The sequence below is a fragment of the Anomaloglossus baeobatrachus genome, chromosome 2, assembly GCF_048569485.1.
Source record: "Anomaloglossus baeobatrachus isolate aAnoBae1 chromosome 2, aAnoBae1.hap1, whole genome shotgun sequence".
NCBI lineage: Eukaryota > Metazoa > Chordata > Amphibia > Anura > Aromobatidae > Anomaloglossus > Anomaloglossus baeobatrachus.
This window is the reverse complement of record NC_134354.1, coordinates 683,042,126-683,067,766: the sequence shown is the minus strand read 5'-3', so window position 1 is coordinate 683,067,766 and position 25,641 is coordinate 683,042,126. Positions and strand designations below refer to the sequence as shown.

At 45.4% G+C, this 25,641-nt stretch overlaps 1 protein-coding gene across 5 annotated transcripts in view; it reads right to left on the bottom strand.

Annotated features, from left to right (window-relative positions):
- Positions 1-25,641, bottom strand: part of ZNF385A (zinc finger protein 385A) — a 307,656-nt gene that overhangs the window by 100,103 nt on the left and 181,912 nt on the right. For 3 of the 5 annotated variants that reach the window (XM_075337178.1, XM_075337179.1, XM_075337177.1), the window contains one exon: positions 21,206-21,348. In XM_075337178.1, coding sequence (XP_075193293.1) covers positions 21,206-21,348 — 143 coding nt within the window. Of the gene's footprint in view, positions 1-2,287; positions 2,353-3,045; positions 3,216-21,205; positions 21,349-25,641 lie in introns of those variants that run through there. The other 2 variants (XM_075337180.1, XM_075337181.1) reach the window with 2 other exon arrangements.

The following is a 25,641-nucleotide window of genomic DNA, read 5'->3' as shown; positions in this document are numbered from 1 at the left end:
TGGGGGTAAGGTAGGAACCCCTGGATCTTGGTGCCCTCCCTCAGTGTGATTTCTGTGGAAAAGCTTTGGTTGACCTTATACCGGTAATGGGGGCTCTGGGGGTCACTACTGTGAGGGGGGCGAAGCCTGGATGTGGCTTTTGACCCTCTCTCAGAGCTGAATGTGGCTCACAACCCTTTCTTAGAGCTGAATGTGGCTCTTAAAGTCATCTGTCACCAGATTTGGGCCCTATAAGCTGCAGCCACCACCAGTGGGCTCTTATATACAGCATTCTAACATGCTGTATATAAGAACCCAGCACGCTGTGTAGAACATAAAAAACACTTTATAATACTCACCTAAGAGGTTGGTGTGATGCAAACTGGTCAGATGGGTGGCGCTGTTCTCTGGGACCAGCGCCTCCTCTTTCGGCCATCTTAGTCCTCCTTCTTCTGAAGCCGGCTTACATGACGCGTCCTATGTCATACACTCTCGCCGGCATTGAAGACCCAAGCAGGTGCCCTGAGCAGGGCAGATCAAAGTATTGTAGTGCACCTGCGCAGGACCTCAATGCCGGTGCGTGTGCATAACGTAAGACGCATCATGCACGCCGGCTTCAGAAGAAGGAGGACTAAGATGGCCGAAAGAGGAGGCGCCGGTCCTGGAGAACAGCGCCACCCATCTGATCAGTTTGCATCACATTGACCCCCTAGGTAAATATTATAAAGTGGTTTTTTTTATGTTCTACACAGCGGCCTGGGCTCCTATATACAGCATGTTAGAATTCTGTATATAAGAGCCCGGTAGTGGTGGCCGCAGCTTATGGGGCCCAAATCTGGTGACAGGTTCCCTTTAAGAGCTACATTCAGCTCTAAGAAAGGGTTGTGAGCCACATTCAGCTCTGAGAGAGGGTCAAAAGCCACATCCAGGCTTTGCCCCCCTCTGGTGACAGGTTCCCTTTAAGTTCAGAAAGGTTGGGGACCTCTGCAATAGAGGATGTTTTGTGGGTAGTTCTTCTGGGCATTTTGGCAAGGGAATAGCCTCTAAATCTGCATAAAAAATAACCTAAAGATTTAAAAGCTATTCCCTTGCCAAAATGCATGGAAGAACTACCCGCAAAACATCCTCCATTGTTTTCAATGGGAAATCAACATAGCAAACTGTTTTTCTGTTAATTTAAAATCCAATTTAATAAGTGACATGTCCCCTAGGCTGAGGATACACGACGACCGACGACTATGGCTGCGACTCTTGTCTCGTGACCAAGGTTTGCTCGGTGCCACTGCTACATCACAGTGCAATTACAAGTCAACGCTATGAACTTTGTATTTTTACACCCTTTTGTGCCTTTGTATTTCAAACATTATTTTTCATGCATTGTAGTGCCCCCTACTGAGACGTCTGTGAGAAAAATGCCTTTTTAAGGTGTATTCAAATCCACCTGTGTGCATGAAAAGTGTGCAAAAACTGCTCCAAAAACCAAAACATAAGTTATGGTACACAATTCGCAAGATTAATTATCCCCCTATAAAGGGAAGCTTTATATGCCACACTTTTTGATTGCTAATCAGAATCAGAAATTGAAATATTTACTTCATCATTTTAAGAAGACCGGCATATTATAGGGCTGTAAATGAAAGTCTTCATAGAAATGTAGATAACTGTAGGACATTGCCATCTGGAGGCCACTTGAGCGTGAAATGCAGAATGCAATGCATGCACTGTAAACACACGAGATATTACCAAGAATAAATGATTAATGGCGAACGCTGCAAAAATTCCAACGGAGCACTGCCCTCTAGTGGTTACAAGACTGTGAAGTACTGTACAGATATTACCAAATATATACATACTTTAGAAATAGTTTCTATTCTGAGATTTATTACAAATTACATACAGAGAATTACATGATACCTCTGAGGGAGGATTACACAGCAGGATATGGTAATATACAGATACACAGCAATTTATTAGGATGGTCCAGTACAATGGGGTGAGGATGCGGTGGACGGTTGTATATGATATGTACATGAGGATATGACAAGTGGACGGTGCAGACCAGGATAAAGTTACCAGCGTTGATGTACATAGAGGAGAATTAGAGATTAAAATCTAGAATTCAGAATAGAGAGATGAGATGGAAGAAAAAGTGGAGGCAGAGACAGAAAAAGGCAGCAGAAGGTGAGAAGAAGGAGAGGCGTAGAGAACAGATGGAGGGATAGAGGGAAGGGACAGGGTGCACACAAGGAGCCTCATGGTGCCATTCATGAGCAGAATGGTAGTCTAAGGGGCAATGTATCCTCCTTACCCTTCATGAATGGATCCCTGCATCCATCCCACAGCCTGTGCAAGCAGAGAGCAGCCGCCTGTTCTGTGACAAGCCAAGTGCATCCCAAGAGCAGATCCACCCCTTCACTGCCAGGGATCTGTGCACTCCGCGTGCCCCCTCCAACCTCACAATAATCACCACTTCAGACCACCACCTAATTAACGCCTTCGCTGCTTCTATGGCACTTCTGACATGCTATTGACGCACATTACTTAACCCCTTTCCTTCTAAAACACCATAATATCATCTCAGACTTTAAATATATCACCGCTACATCACATCTATCTATCTATCTATCTATCTATCTATCTATCTATCTATCTATATATATATATATATGTGTGTGTGTGTGTGTGTGTGTGTGAAAATGCACTCCTTTAGTGCCAAGAGCTAAGGTACTTTGTAAATGGGCATAGGGCTCAGGTGTTCTTCATCAGGTCTCAGGTAGAGCTGTTTGGACCACAAGGAGGCAAATGAAGCAATCTGTTCTTATCACAATTAGGAATCATCTCGGAAAGTAATTACATCAGCACAAGAAGCCCCAAGAAGCCATTCACTGCCATTATCTCCCCTCCCAAGGAAGCTACATCTCACATCCTCCTTAAGACAGAGCAGAACTTTACAACCCCTTAAAATCTCTCATCCCACCATCCTCATTCTACATCACCTTCCATAACCCAGACCAAAAGTAAGGCATGCATCATTGCAAAAAGTCTCCAGATGGCTTGTGCACCTACCGCAATAGTGACCAGAGCTGTGCTGAAGGGTTAACCATGGTGACAGCACAGATACAGGGCTCTGATCTCCAGAGGACAGACACTAGAGGACACATTCTAGAGTGCGGGATCACTCATGGCATGAGGGTCTACTGGATAGAGGTATTCAGCAGGTGACAGGACAGCAGAGGGTTCTGCTCAAGGAGGTCCCCTCTAGAAGCAGAGAGGAGGGTGGGGAGAGCTCAGATCTACAGCCAATAACATAGTAAGGAGTGGTTAAGAACTTCTCTTCTTATATTAACTCAGGCATGAGGGTCCTGTACAGCGTATTCCACAATTCATTAACTATGAAAAGGCCAAGTACGCGGAGTGATTATTGGGACACTGTGGACGATAACAAGAATGCTTAATTATAACCAGCCCGCGGGTACCAAATAAAAAAAAGACTAGTGCAATTGTGTAAAACCTTAAAGAAATTATTGTAATAACTGGGGCAGACTGGCCATTCAGATAATAGGGCTGTGCCGATGACCTATGGCTTCTAGGGTCAGATACATTAGACTTTAAGTGTACAAGTAATAAAAGGGATGGAAACCCTACTCAAGGGAATTGTATTATTCTGGCTTATGTAGTGGTCAGGGGGTCCGTCTCCATTATTAGACCCTCTCATGTCACCCCTGAGTGTGAGGACACAGAATAAGTGCATAGCCATAAGGTAATCATACTAATAGGGCAGAATTAGATTTTACATGTTTATTAGGGATGATCAAATACTTCAATTATTCGGCTTCGCGAATATTGACTATTCGCGAATATGCGATGCGCAATGTAAGTCTATGAGAAACCCGAATAACAACTATTCAGTACTATTCGGGCTTCCCATAGACTTACATTGCGCATCGAATAGTCGAATAGCGGCAAGGTATTCAGAAAATATTCGCAAAGCCGAATATTTGAGGTATTAGCTCATCCCTAATATTTATCCTCCAGATGTCTCGGCATTTTCTATCTGATACCGATATGTGTTTTGTATTCTTCTTCTAGTCCATCAGATGTGGCATTTAGCGGGGTCCAGAATACAGGGGCAACAGACAGGCACTAACCTTGGTAAATATTATTTTACAGTTCAGGAGTGCCAGTTTTCTCTATAAGCCTTTAAAGACTACAATAGCGACATCTGCAGGAGAACGGTGGGTACTGCTTTCTATTAAACCTCCACAAGGCCACTTTCACAAAAAATATTAATTTTTTACAAGGATTTTATCCATTTTTTTATTCTCATCTGTAATACATTAATAAAATGTGAAACGGGTTTAGTCAGGAGGATGCGGGCGGAATATGTGAGGCTACAGATATGGCATATCACACAATTCATATCCAGAGAAGATCTACTAAATTTTCTCTCTATTTATTGACTCCTCAACAGGAGTAATAATCGCGGTCACAGAGATCGCAACTGGGCCCGGCAGGGTTAGGGACCTGGCGCCCACCATGAAGAGAAGCAGCCGGTTCCTCTCAATGAGAGATGAGCTGCACTGAGTCCTCAACATTGAAACTGCAGCACCAAGAAGGAAAAGGCGTGGAATTTGTGAAAGCACAGCATTGATAGACATGTTAGTGATATGCAAATGATGGAAATTTGGGAACAAACGTTTCAAAATATCTCTATTTATTCAGTATCTAGTGTGAGCACCACAGGCAGAAATCCCCGTGCGTGCACGCCTTGTCTGCTACCAATGAGGATATTAATGGTAGTTTGTGGGATGTTCTGCCTCGCTAAATTAGACAAACTCTCAATATACAAAAAAAAAAAAAGAGCCAATACCTTATCTCCAATGTAACATCAGGATCCAAGAAAAGGGAGGGGAGAGATGCGGTGGCTGACCTCCACCGGTATACAATAGGAAAAGGAAAAAATCTCTCACCCAAGTAGTGAAAAATGCTTTATTGTGCTAACACAATTAAAAACATAATGGAGGAAAAATCCCCTCTCTACAACGCCTTACGCGTTTCGGTGGAAAAAAACACCTTACTCATAGGCTTAGGTGGGATGTTCTGCCTTGCTAAATTGGGCAAACTCTCAATATTCACTGCTGGCTGCTCCCTGTGCAATTGCAGAACCAATGTTGTCCCAGATGTGCTCGATGGGAGACAAGTCCGGAGACGCTGCAGCCCATATTATCATGTTTCAGCCACACAAGCTGCTCAAAGTACCACAAGCAACATGTGGCATGGCATTTCCATGTTGATAAAATGGCTCCTGGGAATGTTTGGAGAAGGGAAAGTACCACTGGCTCCACGACTAAATCAATGTAACAAAGACCTGTTAGTGCACTTGGAATGAAGACTAGAGAGGTCAGGACACCGCACATTATGCCACTCCACGCCATAAGCCTAGAAGTAGGACTGGGGTGACAGCCCTGCACATAATGGAGAACTCACACAATGTCAGTGTGTGCGGGTGTCCTTTAATCCCTCTGTCCTGTCTATAGCGGACAGTCGATGCACACCGGATCGCACACAGCGGCGGGTGACATAGAGGAGCGGGAGATGAGAGCGTGTTCTGCCTGCAGGAGCCAAGCGAATATGTTTTCAGAGCTCATTCTCACCTCCCTCACCTGTAAGCATTGGCCGCCCGCTGCTGAGCGGTCTGTGTGCAGTGAGTAACCGCTGCAGACAGGACAAGGGGGGCAGAGGGCGCCCACTCACTCCGACATTGAGCTCACTCACACCGATATTGAGCTCACTGCTCCTGCAATGACGGTATGAGCAGACCTATCACACCAGTCACAATGTCCCCACTTCCGCAGTTGTCGGACCCCTCTAGTGACATGTGAGCTCTCGGCTCCTGTAATTTAACTATATGCAGGGCTGTCCTGCATATAGTAAAATTATCCACTGTCAAACATCATAAGGGGAGAGGTGGAGGATGGTATTTGAGGGGGCCGAATGGTGCAATCAGCCTTTGGCCATGTCAAGTTGCACCAAAGCCCCCTCATTTACATAAGTAATAAAACTATTTTTAACTAAATCAAAATATGTATTATGTATATGTACCGCCCCGCGGGCTCGGCTGTGACCGCCGAGCCACTCGGATCCGTGCTCGTACGGTGGGTGGTGGCTCGATCTCCTCACGGACCCGGGGGGTCACGTCGCTCTGCAAGGGGGTTGGCGCTACACGAAGGGACTTCAGTGGGGAAAGTTCCACGGCCGGGGCCATGGTGGTTTGGTAGGGGTGTAAGTTCGTGACGCCACCCACAGGTTGTGGTGAATAGATGGACACCACCGCTGCCGTTAACTAGGCCTCCCGGGGACGGTGTTGCGCAGCTTGGTGTTGACCCCTCTGTGGGTAGGGGAGTGGTGGTCCGAAGGCACTGGTGTACTCACTATGACACAACACACTGGAGTCTCTGGTAAACCAAACGGGATGATGAACAGGGCCCGCAGCCGGCTGCAGCTTCTCCCTGAACGGGTTGGTGGTTTATGCCTTTCTCCTGCACCTTTTTATATGAATGTTTGACTCCTATGCCTAAGCAATGGTAGTCCGCTCCCCGGCTTGCTGGTTGTCGGAAGAGCCCTGTTTGCCCGCAGACGCTGGCCCTTTGGGTCTCTATGCCTTGGCGGTGGCTCTACCCTGAATGGTTGGGCTGTTGTCTTCTAACGGGTCTTGCGTGGGATATGTCCTTAAGTCCAGTCCTCAATCAGTTGAATCGACTCGGCCCTGTCAGTTCGGGGCTTTGTACTGGGTCTGAGTACCCCTCCTGGTGCTCCGGTTTCCAATCGGTTCCCCGGTTCGGTACCGGCGGGCCACCACCCGAGCCCGGTCCCTACGGTTCCACCGGCTGTAATCCCAGCTCCTGCAAGAGGCCACCACCGTCTGCCTCCTTGCCAAAGGTGACTGGGCTCCAACCCAGCCACCTGAGTAGACTGTTGGCAGGCCTGGTCACAGGTCTGCCCTTGAACTCAACCTCTCGCCTTCACTGTCAAGACTACTCTCTACTCTGCACTAGAACTTCTGTCTTTCCCGCCTCCAGGCCTGTGAACTCCTCGGTGGGCGGAGCCAACCGCCTGGCTCTGCCCCCCTGGTGTGGACATCAAACCTGGAGGGTGGTGACCAGGGTTTCTTGGTTGGCTGCTGTCACCTACTCAGGGAGGGTGTGTGTGTGTGTGTGTGTGTGTGACTACCTGGGATGACCTGACTAGTCCAGGGTGTCACATATACAACAAGGGTGATTTTTAAAGGGAATAAACCACCTATATGACTCATGTGTAAATGGTTAATCTCAATCTGGGGTGTAAGAGAGTCTAACAGAACCTAGAGGCATGACCAGGCGTTATATGATCTAGCCGGAGGGTCGGAGGTGTAGCTGGGGTCCAGCTCAGGGGGCCAAAACATCCGAGTGGGCCCCTAACCAGGTAACCGTGGTTATAACTACAATTCTGCACTCTAATAATAGGTATCGGGGAACAGCAGATGACTATGCTGTTACTGAAAATCACTATACAAAGAATAACACTGATATTACCGCCATATAGTGACCGTATAGTGGTAGATACCAGTCCTGCAAGACATGTAAGAGGTTACAGTGCAGTTATAGATAGTGACTTACAGCTGACGTTCATTCTTATGGAATTGTTCATTTTTTCCATCTTTTCAATCTTTCCCAGACCGACAATAACAATAACAACTTCTTCCAGTCATGACTCGTCTACAGAGCTAACAAACACTTTTGACATCTCACATTTCCATCCCCATCTATTCCCAATCTACAAAAACTCCTAAACCTGCTGATACCCCAATACTGAGACGCTGCTGAAATATGTGTCTTTATTACTGATCCTCTTAGTGCCCCATATAATGGCCCTCACTGTGCCTCTTACAAAGTAAAATGCCTCATTTGGGCCCTCTAGATGTTAAAATTACCCCATTAATAAAAATATGAATGCCCTGTGCAAGTGCCCTAGAAAACAGTGCCCACATTTTTCCCCTTACAAAGTAATAATGGCCCCAGTGTGCCCATTTCACAATCACAATACACTGAGAGCCCATCTAACAATAATGCTTCTTAAGTGCCCACTTAACATTTAATCTCTCCTGAGTCCACCAATATACTGTATAGTTCCCTTCCACACAGCACGATGCCCCCCACAGCTCCCACATACACAGCACGATGCCCCCCACAGCTCCCACATACACAGCATGTTAGATACACAGCTCCCTATACACAGCATGATGGGCTCCACAGTAGCCCCCTCTAAATAATGGCCCTCAGTAGCTCGTTAATGTATGATGGCCCCCAGTAGCCCCCAATCAATGATGGCGCACAGTAGCCTTACTCACACTCTATGATGGTCTCAAGTATTTCCACCACACTGTATAGATAGCCCCAAATATTTCCCCACACTGTAAAATAGCCCCCAGTGTTTCCCCCACACTGTATGGATGGCCCCAAGTATCCTCCACATTGTAATATGACCCCAGAATCCCTCCTCCCACACTGTAATATGGCCCCCAAGTATTTCCCCCTACACTGTATCATAGACCCCTGCGTTTCCTCAACACTCTATCATGGCCCCCAATATCCCCCCACGCTGTAACATGGCTCCCAGTATCCCCCACACTGTAATATGGCCCCCAGTATTTCCCCCTAAAGTAATATGGCCCCCCAGTATTTCCCCTACACTGTATCATCACCCCCAATATCCCTCACATTATAATAGGGCCCGCAGTATTTCCCCCACACAGTAATATGACCCCCAGTATTCCTACCACACTGTATAATAGCCCCCAGTATTTTCCCCACACTGTACCATGGGCCCCAGTATCTCCCCAAGAGCAAAAAAACCCAAAACATCTTCTTCTCACCTACCCATGGATCCTGATTAGTTTACCGGCGGACAGGACAAATATGGTGATGTCATTACTCCAGGGCACGCAGAATCCCAGCATGATGTCATCATGCCATTGCTCTCTTTTTCTGGCCATTTTGAGAGTTTAATGGAACCAACAAATGTATTGCTCCAGATTCTCAACTAGCTCAAAGGAAGGTCAGTTTTATAGCTTCTCTAATCAGCAAAACTGTTTTCAGCTGTGCTAACATACATGCACAAGAGTTTTCAATGGATTTCTAAACATCAATTAGCCTTCTAACACAGTTAGTAAACACAATGTACCATTAGAACACTAAAGTAGTGGTTGTTAGAAATGGGCCTCTGTACCCTATGTAGATATTGCATTAAAAAACAGACGTTTGCAGTTAGAATAGTTATTTACCACATTAACAATGTATAGAGTGTATTTCTGTTTAATTTAATGTTAACGTCATTGAAAAAAATGTGCTTTTCTTTCAACAATAAGGAAATATCTAAGTGACCCTAAACTTTTGAACTGTAGTGTAGATAGATAGATAGAGGGATAGATAGATAGATAGATAGATAGATAGATAGATAGAGGGATAGATAGATAGAGGGATGGATGGATAGAGGGATGGATGGATAGAGGGATGGATGGAGGGATGGATGGATGGATGGATGGATGGAGGGAGGGAGGGAGGGATGGATGGATGGATGGATGGATGGAGGGAGGGAGGGATGGATGGATGGAGGGATGGATGGATGGAGGGAGGGATGGATGGAGGGATGGTTGGATGGATGGATGGATGGATGGATGGAGGGAGGGATGGATGGATGGATGGATGGATGGATGGATGGATGGAGGGAGGGATGGATGGATGGAGGGATGGATGGATGGATGGATGGAGGGAGGGATGGATGGAGGGAGGGATGGTTGGATGGATGGATGGAGGGAGGGAGGGAGGGATGGATGGATGGATGGATGGATGGATGGAGGGAGGGAGGGATGGATGGATGGATGGATGGATGGATGGATGGAGGGAGGGATGGATGGAGGGATGGTTGGATGGATGGATGGATGGATGGAGGGAGGGATGGATGGATGGATGGATGGATGGAGGGAGGGATGGATGGAGGGATGGATGGATGGATGGATGGATGGAGGGAGGGATGGATGTAGGGAGGGATGGTTGGATGGATGGATGGATGGAATCTGGTTTGGATTGAAGGGTAGCCTTTTCAGAGGGTGCAGTTGGTGTTACTGCTATACAATTCTGCTCCTTTTAATTAGTGGAAACCATAGAAAGAAACACATTCCCTTACTGGCAGATGCCAACAGTCTTTGCAGGAGATTAGCCCAATCTGCCAGGAGTTCACGGATCTCTCATTTTTTACCTGTCAGTATCATCCTTCAATGTCAGTGCCTTCAGCATAACTTTGAAATACAGGAATGTGAGTAAAATAAAAGCACAGTCTATATGACAGCGCTATGTCCCCTTCAAAAGACCCCAGGTCACACATCCAACCACTGCTATCTTCTAATATCGTCTATCTTCTAATATCTTCTATCTTCTAATATCTTCTAATATTTCGTAAAGTCATATCTAATAGTTTAAAGTGATCTCTGCATTGAATTTTCAAATCTTTTATAGGACACATTTAGGTATCGTTTTATAATGAATTTCTCACATTCCCATAGGTGTTCTTGTAGTTCTAATTTTAATTCTTTATTGTGACACATAAGAGTCAATAATAGCTGAAATTCTCTCACATCAGTAAGATGTAAAAATCTTCTGATTAGGCTTTCCTCAGTTGATGATTTAAAAATAGGTTGAGAATACAGGTTAAAGAATTACCTTTTTGGCTGTTTGTGAAAACTACGCTGACCTTAAGCTGGATCAGATTTCTGCTATAACTTACCCCACTTTGTGAAAAAAGGTAAAAATGGCATCTAAAGTCACAAAATTTGATTTATTGCTGCCACAAGATGTCAAAAAATTGCAAAACTCCTAATCTCATTAGATAGATAGATAGATAGATAGATAGATAGATAGAGGGATAGATAGATAGATAGAGGGATAGATAGATAGATAGATAGATAGATAGATAGATAGATAGATAATAGATAGATAGAGGGATAGATAGATAGATAGATAGATAGATAATAGATAGATAGAGGGATAGATAGATAGATAGAGGGATAGATAGATAGATAGATAGATAATAGATAGATAGAGGGATAGATAGATAGATAGATAGAGGGATAGATAGATAGATAGATAGAGGGATAGATAGATAGATAGATAGATAGATAGATAATAGATAGATAGAGGGATAGATAGATAGATAGATAGATAATAGATAGATAGAGGGATAGATAGATAGATAGAGGGATAGATAGATAGATAGATAATAGATAGATAGAGGGATAGATAGATAGATAGAGGGATAGATAGATAGATAATAGATAGATAGAGGGATAGCTAGATAGATAGATAGATAGATAGATAGATAGATAGATAGAATGCCGCTTCTATCATTTTGGGACTTTAAGGCTTATTTCCCAAAGATTCAAGTTATCCATGGATAAGAGATTGCTGACACCCCCAGATATATTCAGATCAGGGCTCTGAAACTCCAAGAATAGAGCTCTGCTGCCTCCACTGCATTATGAGACTAGTAACAGATTCAGTACTTGAGAGTCATTTCCATTCTTGACTTTAAATATTAAATGTGTTTTCCTTTCCTTTGGCAGTCGTAGGGTTAATGTTAACATTGCTTGCCAGCAAGCAGGCTAATTACGAACTCTGGTGTTTCTGGTTTGGGGCCACTCCCAGTCCCTTTTTATACTCTCTGCTACCAGCCGAGGGTGCCGACTATTCTCTTTGCCATTTGGATGCTGGACCTGGAGGTGGAAGGAGCTGCTGAAACCCTCTCTTGAAGTTGCTGTGGTGGCTGCTGTCTTGGTGCTGACTGCAGCAGTCTGTTGTAGTGTTTTCCCCCTGTCTGTCTTCCTTCCCTGGTGTTTTGTTTTAATGCAGCGTTGGGGCTAGCATCCCTTACCAGCCCACTCACTAGCCAGGACTATTGTTGGGTCACTCAGGGTTCCAGGTTCCTGCTCAGCAACAGGTTAGGAACCTGTATAGGGACTGGCTATGCAGCAGCAGGTAAGTGGAGGAGGTGTCAGTCGTCCCTCTCACTACCGCTAGGACCCACCATTGTTAAAGTGTCCCCGGTGTACCCTTTTTTTTATCATGGTGTTACCCCTGTCTTCTTTGGCTCACACTGGACCCTCCTCTAGTCCATGTTGTGACACATTGTCCACTGTACTGCTGAGTACAGTGCTCAGCAATTTTTAGCAGTCCCATAGACAATGAATGTAGCTGAGATCAAGCATTTGTCCCTCACTGATCCACTCAGGACGAGCCAAGAGAGTCACATTATTGTGATTACAGGGAGTTCAAGAGGTCGTACCCATAATGATCAGCAAGTTGTCCAATGGGTATATGATAACTATTTTGGGTAGAATGACCCTTTAAAGAAATACAGAGCATTTCATTTACCATGTTATACAGATCTTGACTTAGAAGAAACTTCCCTATTAGTTATCTACAGATGCTTCCTGTCTCAGAGCTCCGTGGTCATTATAGCACTTACATCATAGGTTATAACTAATAATAGGTTTCATAACGTTCTTTATATTTCAGTGTCTTGTATCAAAGTCCTCATTATCGATGTGTCACTTATAATGATAGTCCCTTTGTGAATTTTACCCTTTTGCTGGATTCAGGATCCACACCTTAATCCAATTTCTAGTTGGAGCTTTAGTGGCGGCACATCTGCTGGTTGTGAATTATTATACTTATAGTTTAGGTTAGAGGATGAGAAGCTAAGTGTGAATCTAATTTACTCCTTGCAGAAGAAGACCTGTAATTTAGGAAAGAATTCTAAAATACTCAATACACCTCAGTATAAAAACATGATGAATATTTCATTCTATTTAAATTCAGAAGAGGATCTCATATCACAGTTCTTCTTCATCAGATTATCACGAGCCTCACTTCAAAAATCACTTTGCTATTAATCAGGTTGTCAAGAGTGGGTAAGTTAAGGATATCTCTATGGTTGGTGATAACTAACGATGGGCGAGCATGCTAGGCACTGCTCATTACTCGATTATGCATAGGGGTGCTCGGGTACTTGCAGAGCTAGGACAGGTATCGTGGGTGCTCAGATGTTTCGTCAGTGAGACAATGACCACAATGCACAGGCTCGCTTCAGTGCATGTGTACTGCCCCACGCTCGGCTGCAGCCGAGCCGCTTGGGTCCGGGCTCACTGCTAGGTGGCTCGAGCGCCTCCGGACCCGGGTGCCCCATGGTCACTTCGATCTGAAAGGGGGCTGGCGGTTTAGGGGACGTAGGTGTACGGCCGAAGCCGCGGTTAAGTTCGTGACGCCACCCACGGGATGTGGTGAAGGTGTAGACACAACCGCTGCAGTTACGGGGCACCCGGGGGATATTTTTATGCAGCAAGATGTTAAGCCCTCCATGGGCAGGGATGGTGGCCCCGGGACCTGTTGGGTGTTGTGTGGTTGGGCGGTGCAGGGAGGTGCGCAGCCGGAGGGCACTGTTGTACTGATGATTAGTAACACACACAAGTCTCTGGTAAAACAAATTGATGGTGGTCGGTGCCCGCAGCCGGCTGAGTCGGGTCCCCCACCCGGTTGGTGGTCTCTGCCTTTTTCCTGCCCCGTGTTGTGTATCTGTGGACTGCCTGCGCTTCAGAGACGAGAGTTCGCTCCCCGGCTTTGTGGATGTCGGGTGAGCCCTTTGCCCGCAGACGCTGGCCCGTGGGATCTCTCTGCCTGTGCAGTGGCTTTCTATACCCTTCGTTGGGCTGTTGTCTTCAGTCGGAACTTTGGGTGGGAAAGGACCTATAGTCCAGACCGCAATCAGTTAATTAACTCGGTCTAGTAGCTTCTGGACCTCGTTTCAGGGTCTGAGTACCCCGCTTTGTGCTCCGGTTTCCGAGTCGGTTCCCCAGGTCGGTACCGGCGGGCCACTACCCTGTCCCGGTCCACCACGGTTCCACTGAGCTGTCTTCCCGGCTCCTGCAGGCTGAGGCCACCGCTTGCCTCCTAGCCAAAGGTATCAGGGCTCCAACCCCGGCACCTGTCAGTCTGTCACAGGCCTGTCACATAGGCCTGACCTCCTCTACTCGACTCTCAAACTGAACTGTTTAGAACTGACTTGTGTTTTCCTGCCTCAGGCCCTCTGAAGTCCTCGGTGGGCGTGGCCAACTGCCTGGCTCTGCCCCCCAGTGTGTCCATCAAGCACTGAGAGAGGTGACTAGGTTTTAATGGTTGGCTGATGACACCTTTTTAGGGGACAGGTGTTGTGCGGGGCTCTAACTGTGACTACCTGGCTAGTCCAGGGTGTCACACATGATGTGAGCCCAGGAAGTGTCCTCCGCAGTCTCTGAATAGCTCTCACTGGTGGTCAAAGATGTTTTTGGAGGTATTATGTCCAAAAAAAACACCGCCATCCCCTCGGACATGCTCTATATATGGCTGAATGTATACAGGCGGAGAGTTGAGCTGGCCAATCATTCCATTTCTATTATACGAGTCGAGCTCCTTCAGAGCATCTGACCTGCTCCAAGAGTAGTGAGCACCTAATCATTTTAGTTTTCACTAATTACTAGTGATTACAAGTATAGATGAGCGAACCCAATCTTCAGTGTTCGATTTTCGGGCCGCACACCGACTTAAATAAAAATCAGAGTTTGGGTTCGGAGTTCGGGTGCTTTACATATGCTGACCACTTGCACAAGCATCACTGTGCTCGGGCCCGCTCGGTGCTCAGCCCAGTACGAGCCACTTGCAGTGTTTGTAAGGCTGCCACTGGGCTTAACAACAGCGTGATTGGATGTAGTGTGCAACCAAATAAAAATAAAATGGAGAAACCCTGTCCACTCTCCCCCGGAAGTGATCTCTTTATGACTGGCAGCGTATGGGCGGAGACCTGAACTGCCTAACAATGACTTCCATTGGGGTCCGGGCCAAATCCGAACCCGTGGAAGTATAGTTCGGCTGCACCCGCCAAACCAAACTTACACGGGTTCGATCATCTCTAATAACAAGTTGGTTGCTGGGAGTCTGACTGTTGCGACTGCACCGATCACAAGCACCGGGCTAATAAATGCCCCATTAGAATGGAAATACCATTGCTACATTCATTGCCTTTTTACTGCCAAGCATTGTACTGAGGGATGCCATCTCTACTTTTAAAGGGAATTTCATAGCTCAGTTCTAGGAATCGGTGGAGGCCCAAACCACGGCCCCATGGCAATCAGCAAGCTAATATCTGTTTTGTGGATAGCTTATAAGTTACCAGTAGAGACAACCCTTCTGGGACAACTCCTTAATAACTGCAGAGAATGAAAAAAAAAAAATGATATACCTACCTCCCGACTCCGGCTCCACTCCTCAGATTTTGGGCTCTGTCTCTCCTCACTGTCTCTCTCGCTGTAACCAATCCTTATGTGACATGACTGTCGGCAGAGACAACACTGACTCCAATCCAGGAGAAAAGATTTCATTTTTTTATTTTCTGACACAGTCTACAACTAGTAATAAGGGGTTGCCTAGTAGTGGATAACCCCTGTAGGTAAATAGTCCTTTTTTATTATCCAACTCTAAATGAGGGCTCGTCCACTTTCTCACATGTATTTTAATGCTGCTAGAAATGGATGGGCATGCTCCATTGACAAGGAGAGTTGAAAACTAATGATGAGTGAGCAATAGAGTGCTGCGCGAGTGCTCCTTACTCAAGTGGAGCAGGTCAGACGCTCTGATGAGCTCAACTCAAACATATAATAGTCGAATATATACCGTATATATATATATATATATATATATATATATATATATATATATATATATATATATATATGAGTCCAACAATGTAGACCAGCTCACTCCTGTGAATCACCTGGATCCTCAGCTAACTTGGTTAACTCCGTTGTGCCCGGATCAGGACGCAGGAGTCCATCCATACAAATGTGAACAACAACAAGGCAGAGTCCAGCAATAACATGAGCAGTCCAGGATGCTGTTAAAAAAATTTTCTTCCTTCTTTTTATTCATAAATTCATTAAAATATAATGGTCCAAGCAATTCAGAACAGCATTATCGCAGGAAAATAGCGCAGATAGGACTACGCGTTTCAACGGTAAAATCCGCCTTCTTCACGGTGCAGATTCTGGACCGTGAAGAAGGCGGATTTTACCGCTGAAACGCGTAGTCCTATCTGCGCTATTTTCCTGCGATAATGCTGTTCTGAATTGCTTGGACCATTATATTTTAATGAATTTATGAATAAAAAGAAGGAAGAAAAAAATTTTAACAGCATCCTGGACTGCTCACGTTATTGCTGGACTCTGCCTTGTTGTTGTTCATATATATATATATATATATATATATATATATATATATATATATATATAAAATAATACTTGCACAATGAATATAATGGAAGTCAATTATTGGGCTGTTTGGTTCTCCACCTACACACAGCCAGCCATAAAGAGAGCATTTCTGGGTAAGGATGGGCTGTGTTGTTTTTTTAAACACGGCATTCGAACACGTTGTTAGTGACTGAGAGCCATTCAGAGACTGAATGCGGCTTTCACTGGGGTGCCGAATCCCATGAAGAGAGCCAACTCTTTGTGCCAGATTGTTCACGAATGACGTGTCGCGGGCGGGGAGGAGGGTGGCAGCACTGCGCTCACCCCTCTGCTCGGGTCCGGCTGCTGCTGCTCAGTGGTGGCTCGAGCGGTGGGCCGGATCCCGTGGGTCTCGAGCGGCGCTCCTCGCCCGTGAGTGAAAGGGATGTTTTGGGTATAGGGATTGGTTATTGTCCGTGACGCCACCCACGGTTGTGGTGATTTGTTAGCACCACCGCTGCTCTGTCTGGGGATCCCGGGAAGGATTGAATGGAGCAGCCAGTTGTTGTGTTGCCCCTCCGTGGGTAGGGGTTGGTGATCCCGGGGCCCAGTGATGAGTTGGGAGATGCAGGGCTTGGTGGGCGCAGGGACGCGGGGGCAGCGCTGTGCCTTGCGACACTGTGGTACTCACTCAGCCTGAGACGTTGACACAGTTTTTCGGTAAACCACACGGCTGGAAAGACGGTTCCCACGGACGGCTGCACTTGCTCTCCCAGTAGGTGAGGGTGATGTCCCTTTGTCCTGCACCTAATGTTTCTTTGTTGGTAGCGATGGGTTCCCACCGGTAACCCACTCCCCGGCTTGGATATGGGCCGGAGGAGCCCTACTTTGCCCGCAGGCGCTGGCCCTGAGAGACTGGTGCCCTGGCGGTGGCGGTGTGTCTCCGTTATGGTCGGACTGTTGCCTTCAATCGGGACTTGGTTGTTTGGAGACAGACGTCCCCTTCACTGACGGATTTGGCAAATTATGGCGACTCCTAGCCTTGCCGGGGTCCGAGAGGCCCCTGCCCTGGTGCTGACTGTTCTTCGTATACTGCTCCAGACCGCCGGGCCACTACCCATCCGCGGTCCTTCCAGCAACCTCCGAGCAGTCCCCCTCCAGACTGTCACCGCCGTTGCTGACCTTGCTGACTCTGTCCTGCACACAGCTTGACCTACTTCAGGCTTTTCTACTCTCTCTTTTACTCCTTTCACCTTTGCTCCACTACTACTTCACTTTCACTTCACTTAGCTCCTCTACCACGCCACTGTTTACTCCTTCACCTCCCTCACTGTTCTCTCCACTTCTCCCTCCAAACTCTAACTGCCTGGTTCCTCCCGCCTCCAGGGCTGTGAACTCCTTGGTGGGCGGAGCCAACCGCCTGGCCCACCCCCTGGTGTGGACATCAGCCCCTGGAGGAAGGCAACAAGGATTTTGGTAGCCTAGGTGTTCCTAACTGGGGTGTAGGGTGTGGTGTTGTGATGACCTGTGACCCCTGGCTTGCCCAGGGCGTCACAGACGCATCCGAGCACCCCAATACTCGGCCGAGTACCGAGTGTACCCGAGCTATAGAGCAGTGGTGGGCACGCTCGTTCATCATTGTTAAAGACCCCTCTCGTGAACTTTTACATTCAGTTCCAATAGAAATATATGAGTAATAACACATGGTAGAGTTCTAAAAAAACAACCCATGCTTGAGAATTTTCTAGGACAGACATTGAGGGCAATAAACAGCAGTTCCCCGGTATAAATATGAGCACGAGACAACAGTCTGCTCGTCTGTTTCCCAAGAAACTTTAGAAAATGATGTCAAATCTGGCTTCTTTTCTTCTATATTAAGGAGCTACAAAATATTCTTTGCTTTTCCCAGAGACAAGTGTTGCTGGAGGAGCCTCTTATAACTCTCATACGATTGAAATAACATTCGTACTTGTCATGGCCATATGTGAATATTAATGGGTGAATCAGGTAACAAAGACGTCCAGCTAATTATTGTATGGTCCACAGACGTCTTTTATCTATAGACAGCTTTAGGCCTCTGCCACACTCACGTGAATTTCACGCACGTGCCGAGAGACACGTATTTTCCCTGCGTGTTGCGTGCAGGTAAGTACGTGTCTCTGGTACGTGCGTGACACGTGTGTTCTACGTGTGCTATCCGCGATAGCACACGTAGAATCAGTAATTATTATACTCACCTGGTCCTCCCTGCTGTCCGCGCTGCTGTCCGTGGTGCTGATCCTCGGTCTCCAGCCCTCCCGTCTCCCCGCTGCTGCTGCTGCCAGGCAGTGAAGTGAATATTCTATGAGATTAATGAGCGGCGGTCGGCAGCAAGAGGCAGCAGCGGCAGAGACAGGAGGGCTGGAGAAGGTGAGTTAATGTTTTTTATTTTTTTCCCTGACATGTGTGTTTACTCCGGCGCGTGTCACACGGGACCGCATCCACACTACACCCGTGTGGTACGGGTGCGGGCCGTGTAACACCCGTGCTGCCGGAGAAAACACTGACATGTCAGCGCTTTGAAAATCGCACACACGTACAAACGCACACGGACACACGTTCCGTGTGGTTTTACGTGTGTGTGCCTGCTACCATAGGGTAGCATTGCTGTACATGTCTCCGTGCCGCCGGTACGTGTAAAAAATGCCAAACACGTGCCGGAGGCACGGATGTGTGGCAGAGGCCTTAAGTGGAGTTATAGTATACAGGTACAGGGAACTTGTTGTCATGCAGTCTGATCTGCGTGCATCATGGTACAGAGCAGAAAAGCTGATTAAGGCCTGCGACACACATCCATGCCGCCGGTACGTGTTTGTCATTTTTTGCACGTACCGGCGGCACGGAGACACGTTCAGCAATGCTACCCTATTGTAGCAGGCACACACACGTAAAACCACACAGAACATGTGTCCGTGTGCGTTTGTACGTGTGTGCGTTTTTCTAAACGCTGACATGTCAGTGTTTTCTCCGGCAGCACGGGTGTCACATGGCCCGCACCCGTACCACACGCGCCGGAGAAAACACACGTGTCAGTGAAAAAAAAAAAAACATTTACTCACCTTCTCCAGCCCTCCTGTCTCTGCCGCTGCTGCCACTTGCTGCCGACCGCCGCTCATTATTCTCATTTTAATATTCACTTCACTGCCTGGCAGCAGCAGCAGCGGGGAGACGGCAGGGCTGGAGACCGAGGATCAGCACCACGGACAGCAGCGCGGACCACATATGCAAATTACCGGTTCTACGTGTGCTATCGCAGATAGCACACGTAGAACACACGTGGCCCGCACATACCAGAGACACGTACTTACCTGCACGCAACATGCAGGGGAAATACGTGTCTCTCGGCACGTGCGTGATTTTCACGTGAGTGTGGTAGAGGCCTTTGATATAGTTTTTTGGGGGAAAGATTTTGTCTTAATTGAATGTCATCATTTTAAATTTCTGCTCTTTATTGTTTTGGAGTCCAGTGGGTGGTGCTAACAGAAGGCGGTCATGTAGAGCTCCACCCATTGGACCATAAACTCTGAATAAGTTGCTGTATAAATACACACTTTACAAGTTATACTGAATCTTTTCTCAAAATGATACATCAATCTGTTCAGCTCCTTCTGCTCTATAGCACTCTGCAGGCACACCTGACTGCATGTTCAATGTGACAGGTCCTTTTTAGCAAAGGGGTGGATTTATTACAGAAAAAGTGGAGGGAGTTGTCATAGTGTGGGGGTGGCACAAGAAAGTTGTAGTTGCGGGCGGGGGTGAATCCTGGCTGCTGTGAAGCCCTGCATATTCAGTTTGTGTTCCGTCCATCCCCATAGTGCAAAGGGTTAAGTGAGGGGCACATCTACTCACACACACTTCTAACATAGAGTCCAAATTCTTTATAAATGGTTCTTTTCCTGTAACTTCATGTATCATCCACAGAACAAGATCATTACAGGCACTTTCCTTAAACAAAATGTTGGTAAGGTTCGTTCTTGTAATATAATTTGCTGCAGACTACTCCTATGGCTCTGGTACCTTCACTTTCACTGGCAGTTGACTAATTTTCCTATTAACATCAAAACTACGCTCCACAAAGTCAATACGTCCCTCTAGACTTCAATCCCGTCCCACCCACAGTTCTGAGAAACTACTGGGACCGCCATGGGGACAAGGGTCGTTTACTATTTCATCTCTAGCCCGTTGGCCTGAGCTTCAGTTGCTGGGAACTTCAAGGCTGTACCGAATGGAGACAGTCGCAACCCAGGAATCCTCTCTAAGAGTCAGGGACTGCTACTCATGGTGAAGGGCAAAGACAATTCTCTAGAACCCGCTAACGTCAGAGATTTTTTCCCTCGTTCTCCGGATTCCGTGGGGTGACCCTTAGGATCTGGCCGAATGGATTCTGTTGGCCCTCTTCTTGTTGCAACTCCCACACCTGCAGCTTTCGCAATCTAGACTTTACTATATTCCTCACTAAACATGTCTGCTGCCTAATTTTATCCACTAAACTCCACCCCAAGAGGGTGTCTACCTAAAGCCTTAACGTGAAAGAACCAGGGAGCAGTCATTCCAACACTGGCCAGTAGGTGGCCACATTACACAATATTATTCACACTATACGTTTAAAATGCTACATTATATTTACACCAAAGACACACGAATTGCAGGGCAGGGGTCGCTGAGCCTTGCACCCCCTTACACTATCAACCAATCAGATTTTTTATTTAATTGTCAAAAGGCCTTTTACAAAATAAAAACTGTATTTTGATTGGTTGGTGTAACACCTCTATTCTTTCTCTGTACCAGTGAAAAGCCCCCTCCCCCCGCCGGCCCCTAATATGATAAAGTTATATATCTTACCGTGCTGAATCTGGGGAATAGACCCAAGGCAGGCTGAGGTTCCACAGGAAAGGAGAGGAACGGTTTCATATCCAGATGGCGCTGCACCATGGCTGGAGGCGGGCGGAGCAGGGTGGGGAGGCTGCCGCCTCGATTAATGCTCCCTGAAAACAAAATAGAAGTGTTTAATAAAGCAAAACCAATAGAAATATATCATAATACAATGTACAACACTTTAATGCGCAATTACTAGAAAACTTTACCTAATTAGTCTAAAATCATCTGCTCCTCAACAGGTTAAAAGGTGACACTCAGGGGCGGACATACCATTGGTGCAACCGGTGCAGCCACACAGGGACCCAAGAGGTAAAGGGGCCATTACCATCTCCAAAGCAGGAGGAATTCTTTATTTTGATGAGCTTTAGGACGGAGAAGGGCCCACATATTGTTTTTGCACACGGGCCCTTTTCTGTCTGTGTCCGCCAGTGGTGAACCTGACAATCACTATCATAGGTACTGAGATCAGTTGTCATTTCTCATTCTCCTCTTTTTGTGTTTTACTACTATACTTACAGCTGGTGGGGTGCAAGTGTATCCAGTCTATAATAATTATAATAATAATCTTTATTTCTATAGTGCTAACATATTCCGCAGCGCTTTACAATTCAGAGATTTAGTCTGTGTAAACTTCTGAGAACTAATATATTTTACCTGATCAGGACATCAGATTTTTTATATTCATGAATTTAGCACTAGAAATATAATATCTTCATATGGAGAAATAAATTCCAGCCCCTGAAATCCCTATTGTGTTTATTAACCACTGAGCAGCATGGTAGCTCAGTGGTTAGCACTGTTGCTTTGTCCTGGGTTTAAACCCCACCAAGAACAACATCTGCAAGAAGTTTGTAAGCTTTTCCTTTATTTGTGTATTTTCCTCCTGTTTCCTCTAGTTTCCTCCCACACTAGAAACACATACACATAGGGATTTTAGAATGTGAGCCCCAATAGGGACAGTGATGATGATCTCTGTCAAGTGCAGAGGAATATGATGATGCTATATAAGCAATTAAAAAGAATAATAATAAGTTTTGTATGCTTTTACATATTTTGGGTAACACTCAAAGAGGACAGCACTGATTTAAAAATGTAGGATGATAACATACTCTTTATGCCGCTTCTCTGGTTAATGCCGTATATTTTCTTGGTTCAAAATATTAATTGGGGCTTGTGCATTTAACATAATAATAATAATAATAATAATAATAATAATAATAATAATAATATTTATTCACTTATATAGCCATTAATTCCATAGTTCTTTACATACATTATCATCACTGTCCCCCTTGGGGCGCACAATCTAAATCCCCCATCAGTATGTTTTTGCAGTGTGGGAGGAAACCGGAGAACCCGGAGGAAACCCACACAAACACTGGGAAAATATACAAATTCCTTGCAGATGTTGTCCTTGGTGAGATTTGAACCCAGGACCCCAATACCGGCAAGACTGCAGTGCTAACCACTGAACCACCATGCCTCCCATATGTAAGAAAAAAACTGATGGCACATCCTACTTTTCTAATGTGTACAAGTGCAAACTGAACATGAAACATAGTAACAAAAAGGAGACAGTAGCACTCTGTAGTGCTAAGGCTAGTTTCACACTTGCGCTATTTTGACACAAACGGAATCCGTCAGTAATGTAGTACAGTTCATTTATTTACAGTGGAAGCGCGACATCATGTGGACACAAGCGGGTACTGCATGACACACACATGCGCCATAGTAACGCGCTTCCACTGTAAATAAATGAACTGTACTACATTAGTGACGGATTACGTTTGCGTCCAAATAGCGCAAGTGTGAAACTAGCCTAAGATATGTGGAACAATAAGTATGGGAATATAGACATGCATTACTGCTATGAAAAACATGTAAAGATTGAGAAATGGCCAATTTTATGTGAGCCCAACAGCCAACGGCAAGGTGACTTATTTTTATTCGGTCCCTTTCAAACTAATGCCTCTCTTTGGGTTAAAAAACCTACAATTTATGGGCCGATAGGAACCTGCAAATGGAGAATTAAAATAGCCTAAGGTTAAAAAGCAGGAGTGCTCAATCAGAAGGCATAACCCTATAATCTAAAAAAAGACTGATGGCACATCCTACCTTTCTAATGTGCAAACTCAATATGAAACATAGTAACAGTAAAAGAGACAGTGGGAATATAGACATACATTACTGCTATGAAGAACATGTAAACCTTTAGATACTTGGCACCAAAAAATGGCCAGTTTTATATGAGCCCAACAGCCAACAGCAAGGCGGCCTTTTTTTGTTGGGTCCCTAACAAAGTAATGCCTTTCTTTAGGTTAAAAAAACCCTACAATTTATGGGTGGATAGGAACCTGCAAATGAAGAATTAAAATAGCCTAAGGCTGAAGAGCAGGAGTGCTCAATCAGAAGGCATAACCCTGCAATCTGAAAAAATGACTGATGGCACATCTTAACTTACCTATGTCAACAGGTGCAAACTGAACATGAAACATAGTAACAAAAAGGAGACAGTTGCACTCGGTAGTGCTAAGATTTACGTGTATGGGCATTAAGGGTTACACATAAATGGATGTTTATTAGGACCCTTTTATTTTAGAAATGATACTTGTAGCTCCAATCAGAGTAGCAGTAATAGGTCATTTTGGTCTTTTTAGTCACCTAGTTTCCTGACATCCATACTTTCTATATTCTATTCTATTCTAATGTCTCACTACTAGTAAGTGGAACTTGTAATAATCAAGAATTGGCACAAAAAGTAAATAAAAAAGCTGCTCAGCCTTTAATATGTAACTGGAAAACAGAAGATGGGGCCCCAAATCAAAATCTGTCTTATCAGGAGTCATAATGGTATCTTATTATTAGAGGAGTGTTAATGTGAACTTCAACTGTGAATGGTTCAAGCATTTTAATAGATAAGGTTTTCAGAGAAGTGACAGCAAAGCCTCAGGGGGGCACATTTGATCTACAACCTCAAGTAGCTGCACAAGTGTTTCTTTGCAGAATGTTATCTTCCAGATCTCCTTCCCTGCTTACCACTACAGCCTTTGTGTCACCCACAGCCATTCCCTTGCCTGCTCTAATGATGCTTATCAGGGATGTATTACAGGACCAATCAGTGCAACTAGGACAACTGACCACAAGGAAGAACAAGCGGAGACCTGCTTCAGCTTCCAGTGGCGCACAAAACAGCTCACAATCAACAAAGGTGATTACTTCAAACTCCCCAAAGACCCAGATTTCGTCCATTATTAAAGTGTTCAGAGAAAGGTTTTTCGGAATATTGACATTTCCTAAATGACCTCAATGGCTTCAGTTTATTTTGCAAAGTGGACGTGAATGTGATTCTGGCAGAGCTAACGTTTTTTTTTCCGCTGTGTCTCAGATTCAGGTTGTTATTATCCTACCGGGGTGAATCTGATAATTATCCTGCCATTTATAAGGCTCACAAAAGAACCATTTGATGCTATGCTGTGCTCACAGCTTTCTAAAGTTCACAGGATTTTTTGGGTATATGCACCAGAAACAGCTGAGTTTTTTCCGAGCTCAGAACACATCATTGAATGTATGTAAAGTTTGTTCTCATTAAGATGAATCGCAATCTGTGACAACAGCAGAGTGCTGGAGAGGCCGCCAAAATGACGGAAGTGGCTCTTGCCGAGCTTTACATTTTCTCCTGAAGCATTGTAAAATGCTTTCAGATAAATATAGATGAAATGCATAGACCTCATAGAGCTGTGACTAATGCCAACTACCGGTAAAGGTTAAACAGGTATTCCCATCCCCAAGACCCTATCCCAATGTGGAGTAAGCATAATAATAATAATAATAATATTAGCAATTACCTCCAATTAGTAATGTAGTATCGTTCTCCAGACATAGCCATGTCTCTTACCTCATGTGCAGGGCATTACAGCGTAGGTATCCATGATTCCGACCACTGATACAGTTAGGTCCAGAAATATTTGGACAGTGACACAATTTTCGCGAGTTGGGCTCTGCATGCCACCACATTGGATTTGAAATGAAACCTCTACAACAGAATTCAAGTGCAGATTGTAACGTTTAATTTGAAGGTTTGAACAAAAATATCTGAGTTCCAGCAAAGGAAATAGATTTTTGATAACAATGAAAGATAATTACCTTCTTTCACAAATGGTACAGGACCCCACAAGAGGGGGAGCACTACTAGACCTTGTACTAACCAATAGGCCAGACCGCATATCAAATATACAAGTTGGCGGTTACTTGGGGAATAGTGATCACAAAATAATAAGTTTTCATGTATTCTTTAGTAAGATGTCTAGTAGAGGGGCTACAAGGACACTAAACTTCAGGAAAGCAAATTTTAAACGGTTGAGAGATAATCTTAGTGCAATAAACTGGGATGATGTACTAAG